The sequence below is a fragment of the Mustela putorius genome, unplaced genomic scaffold, assembly GCF_011764305.1.
Source record: "Mustela putorius furo isolate JIRA1106 unplaced genomic scaffold, ASM1176430v1.1 tig00000179_pilon_pilon_pilon, whole genome shotgun sequence".
Taxonomy (NCBI): domain Eukaryota; kingdom Metazoa; phylum Chordata; class Mammalia; order Carnivora; family Mustelidae; genus Mustela; species Mustela putorius.
The window spans coordinates 3,531,539-3,545,291 of record NW_025421305.1 but is presented as its reverse complement, the minus strand read 5'-3'; the positions used below and the strand labels follow the sequence as shown (position 1 = coordinate 3,545,291).

Sequence of the window (13,753 nt, the reverse complement as noted above, 5' to 3'; positions counted from 1 at the left end):
TTATTGTAATTCATATTTATCATAAGAGAGAGATGTTTTAGTGATTGTCCTATTAGTAGCATAGATTTGTCAATTGTTAAAAGAGACAGCTTTGGTTAAAAGTCAGCAAATGGCCAAGAACTGTGTGTTAGAGGTGAGCCACAACATTTCTCCTGAAGACTTGGAAAATAAGAGTTCTAGTTGCATCTGAATGTAATTCATATTATTTTAATTCATTTTAGGTGATAGGGAAACTTTTCATACTTACATCTAAAATAGTTAACTGTAGGGACGCCTGGGTGGCTCAGTTGGTTAAGCAGCTGCCTTCGGCTCAGGTCATGATCCCAGCGTCCTGGGATCGAGTCCCACATCGGGCTCCTTGCTTGGCAGGGAGCCTGCTTCTCCCTCTGCCTCTGCCTGCCATTCTGTCTGCCTGTGCTTGCTCTCGCTTCTCTCTCTATGACAAATAAATAAAATAAAAAAAATCTTTAAAAAAAAAAAATAAAATAAAATAAAATAGTTAACTGTTAAAATTATTTTTGAAGATTTTTCTATTAACAAATAAAAATATATGAAAGCAGGTAGTGGAATAATGGTAAGAAGGTTAGAAAAGTAAACAGTAGAGAGGGAATCTTTATTCTCCTAAACAGTGGTTATGTTGAAAATAGCAGCACCAAAATTTCTTCTAAGTACTGTATTGAACTCAAGAATACAGCAAACAGGACAAGTTTTTGAAGAATGTTATAAGCGCTGCCTTTATGGCTGCAAGCATAAATTCTTGGAACTACAAATACAACTAGTACATAGTGAAATACAGACAGTCTCAAAGACATAATTAAATAACTTAAATAACATGAGATTTCATTAAAAAGCATCTTTAAGATTATGTATGAATAATGTTAACTAAGTTATTGATTTAATGTAGAATTATTAGTCAATCTTTCTTAGTGTATAAAATAGGCCATAATGCTTCTGTCAATAGCTATTCTAACATAATAATCAATTTATTTTAAAACTTACTTGGACTATCATATCTTATTAATTAAATAATTTTATGTTATATTTATATTAATTAAATAATTTTAAAATTATTGATTACATGGTCTCATATTTATATTTTATAATTATATTAATCACATAAGTTCATTTTCTCAATAAGTGTGCATACATATTGTATTTTGATTAAATCAATGATATCTTTGGATGTTCAATATATGTTTAATGAAGAAGTAATAATACAGTTTTGGTTTAAGGTTGAGACTACCATCTGTATTCATAAATCATGATTATCAACCAGTCTTCTCTAGAGAAATGTGAGACTGTAGGTACTGTTAGTTATGCATAACACTGTATTTTTCTAGATTCCTCAATCAGATCTCATATGCCATAGTCTACTATGGTATAAAATATAATAAAATCTTTGAACTATTTAATCACATGTATATCAATTCTTTAAATGAACTTAATATTTTAAGCATACTTAAAAATAAGTTACCTAATAACTATATATCAAACAAAATATTTGGGAAGAAGAAATAGAACTTATGAGATGTTAAAAAATTAGTAGTGATTATAGTTTTAAAAAGTGTGTCTTGTTAAGGGGAAGCAAAAGAATTGAAAATACAGTTGATTCCATTTCCTTTAAAAATAAAATAAGGATGAAGCATAAGGATAAAAATTAGTTAGTTTGGGTACCTGTCAGTGTTTAATAACAGAACTCAGAACTACAACTTAAATAAAATATAAGTAGATATCTGATACAGTTCCATTTTGCTGCCTTTTGCAGATGCCCTGTGGCATGGTATTCTCTTTCTATACACTAGGGGGAAGTGTAACATAATTACTCTGGAAAGGGTGGTGGGCAAATTCTCTATGAGGATGTATTATCACTGGTCTCTTCCCAGGCACTGTGTTTTCTCCCTCATTTGTGTAACAGCACACTTATTCAGGGCTAATCAATAAGCCATGTTCCCCTTTCCTTGAATTTTTTTCCCTTCTGTTATTGTAAACCAAATAAAGATATTTTATGACTTTTCCTGAATAAGTATATAATGCAAAAAAAGCCATAGGTTTCTTATATTAAAAAAAAAAAAGTAATGATTAATAAAGGAGTGTGTAATTGCTACTCTTTATTTAAGTTATTTAAGTTGCTTTTAAAGCATCAAAGCCTCAGCTTCCAAGGTACACTTATGGGTACAGAGATACCAAGCCAAAGAATATACAAAGGTGAGGTTTTTACAAAGCAGCATGTTTAGGCACTCACTCAGCAAAACAACCCAGGTTTCTACAAAGCTCCAGCTTCTGTGTTTATCAAAGATATGTGCACAAACTACCTATTTAGAAAATACAAAAACATTTTAGGATTTGAAGGTCTGGCTATAAAGAGCTCCTCTTTGAATTTTTAAATTGTTAAAGATATCTCTTAAGAGAGTGGTGAATTTTGGATTCCCATCAGACTGTAAACTCAGACTACAAGTTATCTCATTGAATCCTCCAGGAAATAAATAGCTCCTCTACTTGAATCTTTAAGCAATTATCCCAACAACAATCATCAGAACTTTCTGTAATTGGTCTGGATTTGATTTTCTTTGAATCCTGAATGATTCATGTAACAGACTTGTACGTTAGTCATTCACAATTTATAAATGGCAACTTAACTTTAGTATTTATGAATTGCGATCAATACTCTAGCAATCAAAACACTCACCTTTTCTATTTCAATACTTCAATTTTCTTTTTCCTTCTTAACTCTTTCCTAGAACCGCAGGATCGGGAGCAAACCAGTCTTCACTTGTGGCATGTTTCTGATATTAGTTTGGGGAAAAAAGAATCTCTGAGATTAGAAACTGAAGTTGACAATGTAAATGAAGCAGGAGCCTGTGTGTGTGTGTGTGTGTGTGTGTGTGTGTTGGGGGGGTGAAAGAGAGAGAGAAAGGTGGTAGTAGTGGTGGTGGTGGTGTTACTTAGAAAACATGAATCTTAACAGATGTCCCACTGATCTGCCTTTCACTTTCCGCTCAGCTTTTGTGCAGAGGAGCTTTGGCAAATGTGATTATCTACACTTACTTGGTTGAGATCAAATGGTTCAGATAGCCATATAGAACTTCAATAACAAGAGCGAGTAACAAAACCTGAAAACGCGTTGTGTGTGTGTGTGTGTGTGTGTGTGCGCGCGCGCGCGCGCATATATACTTTGTGGGGTGTCCGCTTTACCTTCAATCTGGACTAAGCTGAGGGTAACTGAGAAGGGTAGAGTCCTAAGCATTACTTAGCCAGATTTCAGCTTTAACAAACTACAAAGATTGAATCGACAGTGAGCCTTTCCCCGTAAAGGAGAGGACTTTTCCCCTCGGGAGACACGGCCTCTCTTTCACTGGGCTTCTGCTTTTCTTCTGAAACACTTTCATAATCAAGTGACTTTCCTTGCCTGGGTGCCTGGGGACAGCTGATTTTTCTCCGAGGATAAAGAAAGTTACATATTGATTGCTGTTGCTCCGGGTATGTTTGCACCAGCTCTGGCTGAAGCGGGCGCGCGAGCGCCCTCGCATTCACACGCACTCGCTGAAATACACATTACATCCCCCCAGAAACACACACACACACACACTCTCTCTCTCTCTCTCTCCACACGCGCGCGAATACACACACACACACACACACACACATCCCTCTGCACCACATTCAGACAGATCCACAGCAGCCAAAAGATCTGCTCTTCTCTTGTTTGGTGCCTGTGTGTGTGTGTGTGTGTGTGTACAGAACCCATCGGGAAGACCGCAGCTACCTTATTCTGCAAGCACGCTGCGATTCAGGTTCCTGTATACATGGAGAAAAAAAAAAATAATAAATCGCTATCAAACTTTTTTTTTTTCTTTTCATTCTCCTTTTTCTGGAGGGAGACGGTGGAGAAGCTTCTCCCATTAGTTAAAGACTCGGGAGACCCGGCGACAAGGCCCTAGGCGCCGCCGTCAAGGCGGAGCGCGGGCCTCCGCTAGCCGAGCTGGTCTCCCATCTAACTGATCTAATCAATGACTCTGAAGAGCTGGGGCTCCTGGCTCCGCCCCCGCCAGTCTCTTTGCCGCCTCCTATTGGATGTGGGCCGAGGAGGCAGGGCCTTGTTCCTCACGCGGATTGGCTGGCAGGGAATCAGTATCAATGTTTAAGCGGCGGCGTGAGGTGAATAGAGTCAGTCAGCAAGAGGCGCTGGGGAGAGAGCTGGGACGGCGAGCCCGGCGGATGCGGCAGCGGCGGAGGGCGGCTGGGGAGACGCTACTCCAACTGTTGAATTTTCACCTTTCATTTCCTCCGATGCTTTGCTTGCGGAGATGGATTTATTTGCTTTGAAATCCGCACGTCTTTCGCAGGCTATGAGCTGATCCTGACAGGCACCAGATTAAAAGCGACCACCCGTGACAGAAAAGGAGGAAAAAAAAAAAAAAAAAAAAAAAAAACCTCCACAACGGACTGCACAATTAACTATGCACACCGGTGCTGGACTTTGTGAATAGAGAACATTGAGAGGAAAATCATGAACTATGATGCGGGGCTAAGCTGTGAACAGTCACTGGAATCCTGATTTTTTTTTTTCTTTTTCTTTCTTTTTTTTTTTTTTTTTCCAAGACTCTGAAAGATTTGGGGGTTCCTCACGCCTCGTCAAAAGGAAAGGTGTTTTTTTTTTTTTTCTTAAACAAATAAATTAAAAAATAAATACACCTAGCAAAACAGACGCCTTGTTTTCCAGACCCTCGGACCCCGGCAGAAAGAGGTAGAGTAAAAGTGCTGCTGGATTCAGCTACACCTTCTTCCCTCCCTCCCTTTCCTCTCGCTTTTTCTTTTCCTCCAAGACATGAATCTGGCTTTTCTTTCTATAGAGTGAGTCAGAGAGAAAGCGTTAGGAAGAAGCCGCAACTAATGTCTGTGAAGGGAGGACCATGAGGCGAGAGTGAATTCGATTCGTTCCACTGCTTCTGACTCATCGGGCAGATCGGAACACCTGCATTTCTGGATGTGTCATTCCCGTATGTCGAGGCGCCTCGAGAACCCGAAATAATGTGTAGACAGACCTGTGCCTAACATCCCCTCGGAGGTCGCTCTCGGGGGTGGGGTGGGCGCCCCTGGCTGGACCGCCGCGGCCGCAGCTCCTCACCCCTGCCCTCCTCGAGTCGCCCAGAGAGACTGTGTGAGAACGAGACTGCAGAATGCATCACGCCAAACCTTGATGTGTTTCTTTCATCCAGCCCACTCCTACTATTAAAAAAAAAAAAAAAAAAAAAAAAAAAAAAAAAAAATTGACGGGAGTGGGGGAGGGAAACAAACAAACAAAAAAAAACCCGCACTTTATTCGCTTCAGATATTCACCACTTTTATTCCTCGCCAAGGTTTTCCTTTCTAGATGAAGAGGACTGGGAGGCAGGGCCATTGGAAGGAGATGCTGAATAGAAAGAAAAGAGAGGCACTTGACAGCCCAGCCCTGTGAATGCAGAGACTGTTTCCCTTCTAGCGAGAGACAGGGAGAGTGTGTGTGCGAGGACTGGGAGGGTGGCTCCCCCTTCCTTTTTATTCCGCCTCCCCCTCCCCCCTTCCAATCTGCACATCCAACCATGAGTTGCCTGTTGATTTCCTTTCGCCTGGGAAGAAAAGCAAACTGGAATTAAACTGCATCGAGAGAAGTCCTTGCTCTCGCGGAGAGAAGGGGATGGTAGCGGCGGCTACCGGCTTGGCACAGAGAAATCACACAGAGTGTGTGTTCCACGAACAGAGGCGGAGAGAGCTATATACGCCCCCTCCCCTCCCCAATAGACTCACGCCGCAAACGCTGATCTGGCTGTGGCTTTCCTGACTTCGGGGGAGAGCCTTTTCCGAGGAAGAGAGGGAGGAGCCTGGTGGAGGGAGGAAACTACAAATCGGGACACTAGTTCTTTGCGCTGCATTTCCTCCCCTCCCTTTGACTGCTCGGAAAGGAGAGAGAGAAAAAAAAATACGCTTGGCTAGGAGATGCAGTCCGCGGCCGCCTCTGCCTCAGCCAGCAATGCAAGATTAGATCTCTAAATGCAGCAAAACACTGCCTGAAAACCGAACAGCCCGCGAAGCCAGCAGACATTTCAACCGGGCTCCGGCGAAGCTTCAAAATATATCGGATTCTCTCTCCGTTGCTCCTCGTCCCCATCAATTTCATCACAGGAGACGGGAAACAAGTAAGGATTCCACTTTCCCATCTGCCTCAAGACACACCTCCCCGCTCCCTCCCCCACCCGATGTGAAGAGTATTCCGGTGGCTACCGCGGGAGTGGATTTGCAGCGCCCTAGCGGGAGCCAGGAAAATCTACCGATTCTTCACCACCCCCTTCTAGACGCGATTTCCATCTTATCGCTGGCCTCATCGCTCAACTTTGAGTCGCCCCTAGTCCCGGCGGAAGAGACAAAGCCCCGGGCTCGCCCCCAGCCGCAGGGAGCCGCCGCCTTGCACCGTGCCCCTGCAGCTTCGCTGCGCCGCCGCTTCTCGCCCAGTGCGGATGCTGTAGATCAACAGGTTCGGGGAACTTGAGCGGAATAAGGAGACCGCCGGGTGCCGCAGCCCAGGAGCCGAGGGAAGGAAGGACCCACAGACTTGTGGCTCGTGTCGCGCGCGCACGCTGCGCCCGAGCCCCAGGCTGGCGCGCTCCCACTCGCTCGCCCCTCCAGTCCGGCTGCTCCTGCCCCCACCCCACCGGTCTGGGATGTACCTTTCCATCTGTTGCTGTTTCCTCCTATGGGCCCCTGCCCTCACCCTCAAAAACCTCAACTACTCGGTGCCGGAGGAACAAGGGGCCGGCACGGTGATAGGCAACATCGGCAAGGATGCTCGACTGCAGCCGGGGCTTCCGCCCGCAGAGCGCGGCGGCGGTGGCGGCGGCGGGCGAAGCAAGTCGGGTAGCTACCGGGTGCTGGAGAACTCAGCGCCGCACCTGCTGGACGTGGACGCGGACAGCGGGCTCCTCTACACCAAGCAGCGCATCGACCGTGAGTCCCTGTGCCGCCACAACGCCAAGTGCCAGCTGTCCCTCGAGGTGTTCGCCAACGACAAGGAAATCTGCATGATCAAGGTGGAGATCCAGGACATCAACGACAATGCCCCCTCCTTCCCCTCGGACCAGATTGAGATGGACATCTCGGAGAACGCAGCGCCTGGCACCCGCTTCCCTCTCACCAGTGCACATGACCCGGACGCCGGCGAGAATGGGCTCCGCACCTATCTGCTGACGCGCGACGACCACGGGCTCTTCGCGCTGGACGTCAAGTCCCGCGGCGACGGCACCAAGTTCCCAGAGCTGGTAATCCAGAAGGCGCTGGACCGCGAGCAGCAGAACCACCACACGCTTGTACTGACCGCCCTAGACGGCGGCGATCCGCCGCGATCCGCCACTGTGCAAATCAACGTGAAGGTGATAGACTCTAACGACAACAGTCCGGTCTTCGAGGCGCCCTCCTACCTGGTGGAGCTGCCAGAGAATGCCCCACTGGGCACCGTGGTCATTGATCTGAATGCCACCGACGCCGACGAGGGTCCCAATGGTGAAGTACTCTATTCCTTCAGCAGCTATGTGCCTGACCGCGTAAGGGAGCTCTTCTCCATCGACCCCAAGACCGGCCTGATTCGTGTCAAGGGCAACCTGGACTATGAGGAGAATGGGATGCTGGAGATCGACGTACAGGCCCGAGACTTGGGGCCCAACCCCATCCCGGCCCACTGCAAGGTCACTGTCAAACTCATCGACCGCAACGACAACGCGCCGTCCATCGGTTTCGTCTCCGTGCGCCAGGGGGCGCTGAGTGAGGCCGCCCCGCCCGGCACCGTCATAGCCCTAGTGCGGGTCACTGACCGGGACTCGGGCAAGAACGGGCAGCTGCAGTGCAGGGTGCTGGGCGGAGGGGGGACCGGCGGCGGCGGCGGCCTGGGCGGGCCCGGAGGTTCTGTGCCTTTCAAGCTTGAGGAGAACTATGACAACTTCTACACGGTGGTGACTGACCGCCCGCTGGACCGCGAGACCCAGGACGAGTACAACGTGACAATCGTGGCTCGGGACGGGGGCTCGCCTCCTCTCAACTCCACCAAGTCGTTCGCTGTCAAGATTCTGGACGAGAACGACAACCCTCCTCGTTTCACCAAGGGACTCTATGTGCTGCAGGTGCACGAAAACAACATCCCAGGAGAGTATCTGGGCTCCGTGCTTGCCCAGGATCCCGACCTGGGCCAAAACGGCACAGTGTCCTACTCCATCCTGCCCTCGCACATCGGCGACGTGTCCATCTACACCTATGTGTCTGTGAACCCCACCAACGGGGCCATCTACGCCCTGCGCTCCTTTAACTACGAGCAGACCAAGGCTTTCGAGTTCAAGGTGCTTGCTAAGGACTCGGGGGCGCCCGCGCACTTGGAGAGCAACGCGACTGTGAGGGTGACAGTGCTAGACGTGAATGACAACGCGCCGGTGATCGTGCTGCCCACGCTGCAGAACGACACAGCCGAGCTGCAGGTCCCGCGCAACGCTGGCCTGGGCTACCTGGTGAGCACCGTACGCGCCCTAGACAGTGACTTCGGCGAGAGTGGGCGCCTCACCTACGAGATCGTAGACGGAAACGACGACCACCTGTTTGAAATCGATCCCTCCAGCGGCGAGATCCGCACGCTGCACCCCTTCTGGGAGGACGTGACGCCAGTGGTGGAGCTGGTAGTGAAGGTGACTGACCACGGGAAGCCCACCCTGTCGGCGGTGGCCAAGCTCATCATCCGCTCGGTGAGCGGCTCCTTGCCCGAAGGCGTTCCCCGGGTAAACGGCGAGCAGCACCACTGGGACATGTCGCTGCCGCTCATCGTGACTCTAAGCACTATCTCCATCATTCTCCTAGCGGCCATGATCACCATTGCCGTCAAGTGCAAGCGCGAGAACAAGGAGATTCGCACTTACAACTGCCGCATCGCCGAGTACAGCCACCCGCAGCTGGGCGGGGGCAAGGGCAAGAAGAAAAAGATCAACAAAAACGATATTATGCTGGTGCAGAGCGAGGTGGAAGAGAGGAACGCCATGAACGTCATGAATGTGGTGAGCAGCCCCTCCCTGGCCACCTCCCCTATGTACTTCGACTACCAGACCCGCCTGCCCCTTAGCTCGCCCCGGTCAGAGGTGATGTATCTCAAACCGGCCTCCAACAACCTGACTGTTCCTCAGGGGCACGCGGGCTGCCACACGAGCTTCACCGGACAAGGGACTAATGCGAGCGAGACCCCTGCCACTCGGATGTCCATAATTCAGGTAAGAGACTTTTAGCCTAACTGGGACTTGACTTTATTGCTGGTTTTTGGAGCTGTCCTGAAACCTTTGGAGCAGGACAAAGCCACACTGCCAGCAGCAGTGAGTGGGAAACATTTTCAAGTGGAAATGGTTTACACTTTTGCCACCACGTGTACAACATATTCGATACATGACCCCTCCCATGCAAATAGTCTAAAATCTAGAAGGTGGGAATGTCTTACTTTTGTTGCATTTTAAAGTTTATTTTTGTAGGCTTTAAATGTTAGCAGTATTCACTATTTGGAGTTTATTTTACATTAGTTCTATTCATGGGTCTACATTTCTCTCCATAGCAAAGGATTCCCAGAGTAGGAAAGAAAACATTTTAGTTAAATTTGCTTTTTAATTCTGTTTAAAAAAACTGATGCCAAAAAGGAAAGAAATGTATACTCAAATACTCAGAAGTTAACTTTTTTAAGAACAAAAACAGCAGCTAGTCAGAATTCCAGAGCCTGAATTTGAGCTAAGTTTTCGGTCCTCCACCAGAAAAGTAAGTTTTATATTTTAAAAAGCGTTTTAAAGAATATGAATCTGATTTATTCTTTACAGCAGAAACTGCATCATGGTGTCTTAGCATAGTTTAAACTTTTAATATGTGAATTATGCTCTGAAGCTCTTTCAAAAGTTTGAATGAATGTGTGGCTCTGGATAATGACCATTACCTAAGAAAAGTTTATATTTATTTTGTCCTGATCTGTTTCTTGGAGTCATTGAGGAAAGAAAAGAGTGCACTAGAAGGTCACAGACTCACTTTATATGGTTGAAAACAGGACGCAAAGTTGGCAGTAAAGGCACTTGATGCACCAAAAAGAATTTCAGGATGCATTTAGTTTGTATACTGTGTATTTTCAGTATGTCTACGTGGTATTTAATATATTTTAGATAGTATAATGTAAATTTATTGATATATTTTAAAAAAATCCTAGATGACTGACCCATCATGGACATAGATTCTAACAATAGCTGGTGACTGTACTTTGTAAAGTAGTCACTCCCTAGCTTCTTTTATCCACTATTAAGTTGTGTCACAGAAAAACTTAATTCTTGCTTATTATGAATGCATGTTGCTACAAATTACTCTGGATGAGCACTACTTGAAATTCAAAATTGAGTTTAACTAAAAGTGACACTTTGGGAGGAAGATTAGTTTGGGGCAAATGAAGATAATTGGTTCATAATTTTATGCTTTGAAAAGCAAATACCTTTTAATGACACTTGACTCAGTAATGTTTTTATTATTAAAATGAACAGTAAAATTTCATAACCTTATCCTTTCTAACATAAGGATAGCAAATGCTAAAAAGTTAGTAAAACATATTTTCTTATAATAGTATAATGTCCTTGTAAAACAGAGTCTTCTACTTGATGCTACTGAATACTTAAGTATCGATTGTAATATTAAATCCCACTTTTAATGGTGTCTACTGTATACCAGTAATCATGATTTTTTTGATGTCTATAAAAGACTGAGCAAGAAATATATCCCTTGAAAAATATTGTGGTTTCTATGAAAGTCTTTCTGTGACTGCATACTGGAATTTATGATAATCTCTTTAGGGAGGTATGTTGAAGTATGTATTTATAGATCTTTTGCAGTCATTTTATATATATACATATGTTAAATACCTTCTTTCTATTTTCACCATTGACAGTTACAGATATATCACAGAGTTAATGTTTAATCTTCCATTTCAAGTGCTTTCAGTTGAATTCTTATTTAGGTTCCAGTAAAAATGAAGTTGGTACAGTAGAATGTCAGCAAGCCTGGTTCCTCAGCCAGATTAGTGAGGAACAGATTTGAACGGAAGTACCCAGAAAGGTTTCAAGGGACAGGGGTGCCTATATTGTATTTACACCATGCTGTTCTTTAAGCTCTTCATTGCTTGAGGAACGGATGATGGTGTTGGTGATGATGGTGATGATGATGATAATGATGATGATGATGATGATGATGATGATGATGATGATGATGATGATGATTCCTCTCAGCAGTGAAACCTAAGCCAAAGCGAATCTTACACGTGCAGGGAAAGAGACAGAAAATTTTAAAAGAAAACAAGACAAACTTCCTTGTCATTCCCTTTCTTCTAGAATCTTAATCCATGCCATAAAAACACAGAAAAACTTTCAGTTTTAAGTTCTTGAAATTTTTTCCAAGGTGACTCAAGTTGCATATTGTTCCTGCCCTAGAAATATCCTTGATTTAAGCTATCAAAACGGGCACTCCTCTTCCTCTTCTTTTTTTTTTTTTTTCCTACTGAGTTTTTGCAGTCTTATAAAGAATGCTTTGTAAATTCCTAATACGTTAATTTCCTCTTAAATATATATCAGGTTCTTCTCAGTACCCATTGTTGAGAACAGAATAAATTAACTCTAGTGACCCTCCTTTCCTCTTTCTCTTTAAACTAGCATGCTGCACACACTTTGTGCTGAAGTGACATGCTTAAATTCAAGTGCCCAGGTATCCATAACCTTGTTTTGAAGTGTATGTATTAGTATGTATATTTAACACAGCCTGCTAAGGAAACACACTACTAATCTCACTTGTACTTCTGAAAGTAGTATTTTAATACATGGAGTGCACTTGGACTAGCACCTACTAAGTCTGCTTTAGCTTTATTTTCCAGCATGTTTGTGCTGTTTAGAAGGTGCACAGTGTATTTCTATTGATGGAGTGAAACATATTTCGTCATTGTTTTGATATACACTGGTATGAAATTTAAGAATTTCAGGATGTAGAAAACTCATATTGCAGCTTAAATTAAGATTTTTTTTAAAGTATCAAATGATATTGTGTGAGTCACAGGGTCTAAATTTTAAGGTTAAAATCTAGTTTCTTGAGCATAAGAGTATTTTTATTAAGTGAATTCAGAATAATCATGTAAGCTGGTTACACATGTAATCAGTATGTAAAATAGTGGTTTGTGAGAAGAGATTTTATTTCAAGGTTTCTTCAAGTTTCTCAGATGATGTAAAGTCAGTCTGTGATGTGTTTAAATAATAGACTAGTGATTAAAATATCTTCAATAATGTGAGTCATAATACATTGTTATAATTAAACATTTTATTCATTTTAAAGCTATAACACTGAAATTGAAAAGTAGGATCACAGATTTTGTGGTAGGTAAGGGAAATAGAGAATTATACAAATTTATAACAGCACTTTTCATGGGAGTAATTTTCATGTGAATTATTTCATATGTTAACATGAGAATCTAAAATCAAGTAGAGATCATTACTAATTGTCACAAGTTACTGCATATCAAGTCTTATCAAGAAATATTTGTTCAGTCTCGGAGTAACTTCTCAACAGGTGTTTTCAACGAAGGCCTGGCTGAGAAGAGGCTGGGGACTTCTTCACTGTTGGGAGAATTTCCAGTTTTGTTTGAACATCTGTGTTTTCAGATTTTTTTGTAGCATTACTGCAAGTCATTTTAATATGAACTCATAGAAGAAAATATATTGAGCCAGCAGAATAAGATCTACTAAAATAAATTTTAAAAAAGAACACATTCTCATGTGGTGTTTTATAGTTCAATTTCAAAAGATTCACATTAGGATTGACTTTAGACTTTTTATACTACGAAGAGAAAATCCTTTTGATATATGTGCATGGCCTTTTCAATAAAAAGGAATTAAATTCATGGTAAATACAGTCAATCCAAATATATAAAAATGAGATTGCAGCATAGAGGACTAAAGTAGCATAGCATAGAAAATAAACTCAGTATTTTAGAATGAAAAGATGAAAGAAAAAGTGTATCTTTACTAGCAACATTATCCGTTGTGTGTCTTTAGTCCCACATCTCTAACGCAAAGAGATTCTTGATGATAGGGACTCTGATGAGCTCCCAAGATCGTGAACTTTAAAACTTCATATTCTAGCATGTTAGGATTTCAGTAACAAATATAAAATGTGTGAACATTTTCTTTCTTTATATGTATTTTTGAGGTTAACTTTCTGCAATGTTGTTCTAAGATAGCACATTTTGATTAGTTACATTCTCTCATTTTCATAAACACTATATACATCTCTACTTACAAGGGGAATGATGGGCTAACTAAGGAAAAGGATGTCTCCTATAGCAGGCCTCCAAGAGTGTCTTCTCCACTTGTCTTTTTTTTTTAATTTTTAAAAGATGGAAGGATTAATTTCTGCTTTAAAATGAGTACATAATCACAGCACATTTTTTGTTTTACCATATATTAAAAATAGTATAAATAAGGTACAATAAAGCTGAATTAAAAGATAATCAGCCTCAAGGTGTTTTGAGTGTCTTTGAAGAAGAGTTTAAAATTCAAATTACTATCATCATTTTTAATACATTGTTACTTTTATTCTTAGTTTTGTGTGCACCTATGAAAATCTCAGCTCCAATGTGAATTTGGATGCATTTCCTTATTTTGCAATAAATGAAAACACAAAAGTATATATTTTTTAATTA

General features: G+C 43.0%; 1 protein-coding gene across 6 annotated transcripts in view; it reads left to right on the top strand.

The window, feature by feature from the left end:
* The first annotated feature begins 4,152 nt into the window (after window positions 1-4,152).
* PCDH17 (protocadherin 17) overlaps window positions 4,153-13,753 on the top strand; it is a 105,027-nt gene continuing 95,426 nt past the window's right edge. For 4 of the 6 annotated variants that reach the window (XM_045076606.1, XM_045076607.1, XM_045076603.1 and 1 more), the window contains exon 1: window positions 4,153-9,269. In XM_045076606.1, the coding sequence (XP_044932541.1) occupies window positions 6,696-9,269 (2,574 nt within the window). In that variant the 5' untranslated portion in view covers window positions 4,153-6,695. The remainder of the gene's footprint in view (window positions 9,270-13,753) is intronic. The other 2 variants (XM_045076605.1, XM_045076608.1) reach the window with 2 other exon arrangements.